Raw genomic sequence first — 2,338 nt, 5'->3', positions numbered from 1 at the left:
ACAGGCAGTTAATACAGAAGAGTGTAAAACTGCTCAGTCCTTACAACCATCATAACTGTCTGATTTTTGGATTCTCAGTAAGTATTGACAGTAGAGGTGTCCTGATAGCAAGAACCTTCCTCAAACATAGTGAGAATTTATCAGTCTCCCTGATTTTTTCATCACCCCCTTGTTCTTACAGAAAATTGCCACAATCCATCTGTACTTGGAACTCTGAATTCTCTGCAGCACTCTCTTCCTGTGGTGAGCAATGCAGCTTCCCTAACAGCAAGTGTCTGCAACTTCTCCAGAGTCTCTGCTCCTGCCGTCAGTTCGGCATCAGCTACGGCCACCTCTTTCCAGACACACATGGGTAGTGCCTACCTTCACCAACATTCTAGCACAACTATGTTATCTGGAGTTACTGACCAGAGCCAGATCTCCACTTCAGCTGCTTCCTATCCAGGTGTTTCTGAGTGGGGCATCACAGGAAGCACTGAAAAGAATTCTTCTTCACTCGGAGACTTTACTCTGGCACTCACTGACCAGCACACAGCTGCTTCCTCCATGTTTATGGCAGCCCAGTATGATAAAACTGCAGACACCAATAACATGGCCCCTCTATATCCATCACTTTCTGCCAGCCTTGCTCAGGGAACACCTTCTCAGCCAAGTGTCATAAAGGTTCCCTCTGATCAACCCAGGAAGAACAAACATAAAGCCTCTGAGCCTATCAGTGGTGCTCCCAAGGCCAAGATCCAGCCCAAGAATCCACAGTGCCTGTTAGGAGGAGAAGTGGTTCTATGCAATGCTGCAGTCAGTGACAGGGCTCCTGTGAACACGGCCAAGCATTCTAAAGGCAAACCTCAGAAAGCTGCATCCAGAAAGATCAGCAAAACTAAGAGCCACGGGCAGGAAAAGACCACAAGGACCAGAGGAAGAAAGAAGGCTGAAGAGAAGAAGCAGTCAGGGAGCAAAGTCAAGGCAGAAGAGAAGCCAACAATTCCCAAGACGAAGCGAAAGGAACACCAAACTGAGCTTATCCACGAGAGCATTAAAAAGCCTCGAACCTCCCTAGGCATGTGCAAGATGGAGTCTGTGAAGGTATTTCATGCACTGGGGAAGAAGAATGATAAGAAAACTGGGCTCTCTTCCTGTCGGGTCTTGGGAAATTCAAGCAACCCTAAAGACCCCAAGCCACCCCCAGCTATCCAGCCATGGCGGCGTACCCCACGTGAGGGTAAGAGTCCTGAGAAAACTCAAGTCGAAGCCCAGAAACCAGACAGCAGTGCTGAAAAACAGTGTCCATCTCCATCCCAGTATGAGCTGCCTCCACCTGAGAAGGTCAAGTTGGTACCTCTGCCTTTTTCTGCCTGGGAAAAGCCTCAAGCTGGACCTGCTCCTCGGAGGCCACAGTCTCTGGCCTCACATCGGCCTGCTGTGGCGGACCGTGCCCAGCCTGCTTCTTCTAACTCAGCTCAACCTGCTGCAGCCAGTTCATCCCAGCCAGCTCCTGCCTCTTTGCCAGGTCCTGCCAAACCAGCTCAGCCAACTGTGACCAACCCAACCCAACCGGGTTGGACCGCCCATATCCATCCTTGTGTCCCTCAGTCTGCTGCTCCTAGGCCTGCACCCTACAAAACTTCATCTTTCGCTTCTCTCCAGCGGGAGCCTCTTCCCCCTGCTGTGACTAAGCGCCAGTTCCCACCCAATCTCCAAACCCCATTTCTACTCCAAGGCTTCAGCAAGCAACGAAGACCATGGAGGGAACCCAACGTTTCTGAGCCAGTCATGTCAAAGCCCATCGAACTAGAGCAGAGACCAGAGCGGGAGGCCATGAAGAGGCGGGCTCAACAAGAACGTGAGAATGCCGCCAAATACACCTCTTTGGGGAAACTGCAAGTTTTCATTGAGAGGCAAAAGGAAATGGAAATTGCTGACTACTACGGATATTTATAGTAAGAACTGCTAGGATTGTTGGTGCCACCTTGGGTACCAGGTATAAATTTCTCTATTTATTTTGATATATTTTAAGACAATAAAACTGAATAAATGAATGTCATCGAATTAATAGATGAGTAATAAACCTTTTGAATTTTGAGATGCTGCTAACTGTGGCGTGCTTTAAGTTTTTTTGTTTTGTTTTGTTTTTGATGGGGTTGGAATCAAAGTCTGCGTGAGAAAGGAAGGACTGAAAGTCGGATGGGAGAATGAAGGAAAGGGGAGGAAAGGGGTAAAAACTGAGCAAAGAGGAAGGAACGTGGCCCAGGGCTAGGAAGGCCAGAAGAGATTTATGGATTTATGAAAGGAAGCAGGAGTGAGGAGGAAATGGCAGAAGTAAAAAGCAGGGTCAGAGGTC

The 2,338-nt window shown here is 48.6% G+C and overlaps 1 protein-coding gene across 1 annotated transcript; it reads left to right on the top strand.

Moving 5' to 3' along the window:
* The first annotated feature begins 591 nt into the window (after positions 1 to 591).
* Positions 592 to 1,938, top strand: LOC132501377 (uncharacterized protein C2orf78-like). The gene has a single exon (XM_060116966.1). The coding sequence runs from the start codon at positions 592 to 594 to the stop codon at positions 1,936 to 1,938; it is 1,347 nt and encodes a 448-aa protein (XP_059972949.1).
* Positions 1,939 to 2,338: the final 400 nt, after the last annotated feature.

The sequence above is a fragment of the Mesoplodon densirostris genome, chromosome 14, assembly GCF_025265405.1.
Source record: "Mesoplodon densirostris isolate mMesDen1 chromosome 14, mMesDen1 primary haplotype, whole genome shotgun sequence".
Taxonomy (NCBI): domain Eukaryota; kingdom Metazoa; phylum Chordata; class Mammalia; order Artiodactyla; family Ziphiidae; genus Mesoplodon; species Mesoplodon densirostris.
Note: the sequence above shows the minus strand (reverse complement) of the source record. Positions and strands in the feature narration are given on the sequence as shown.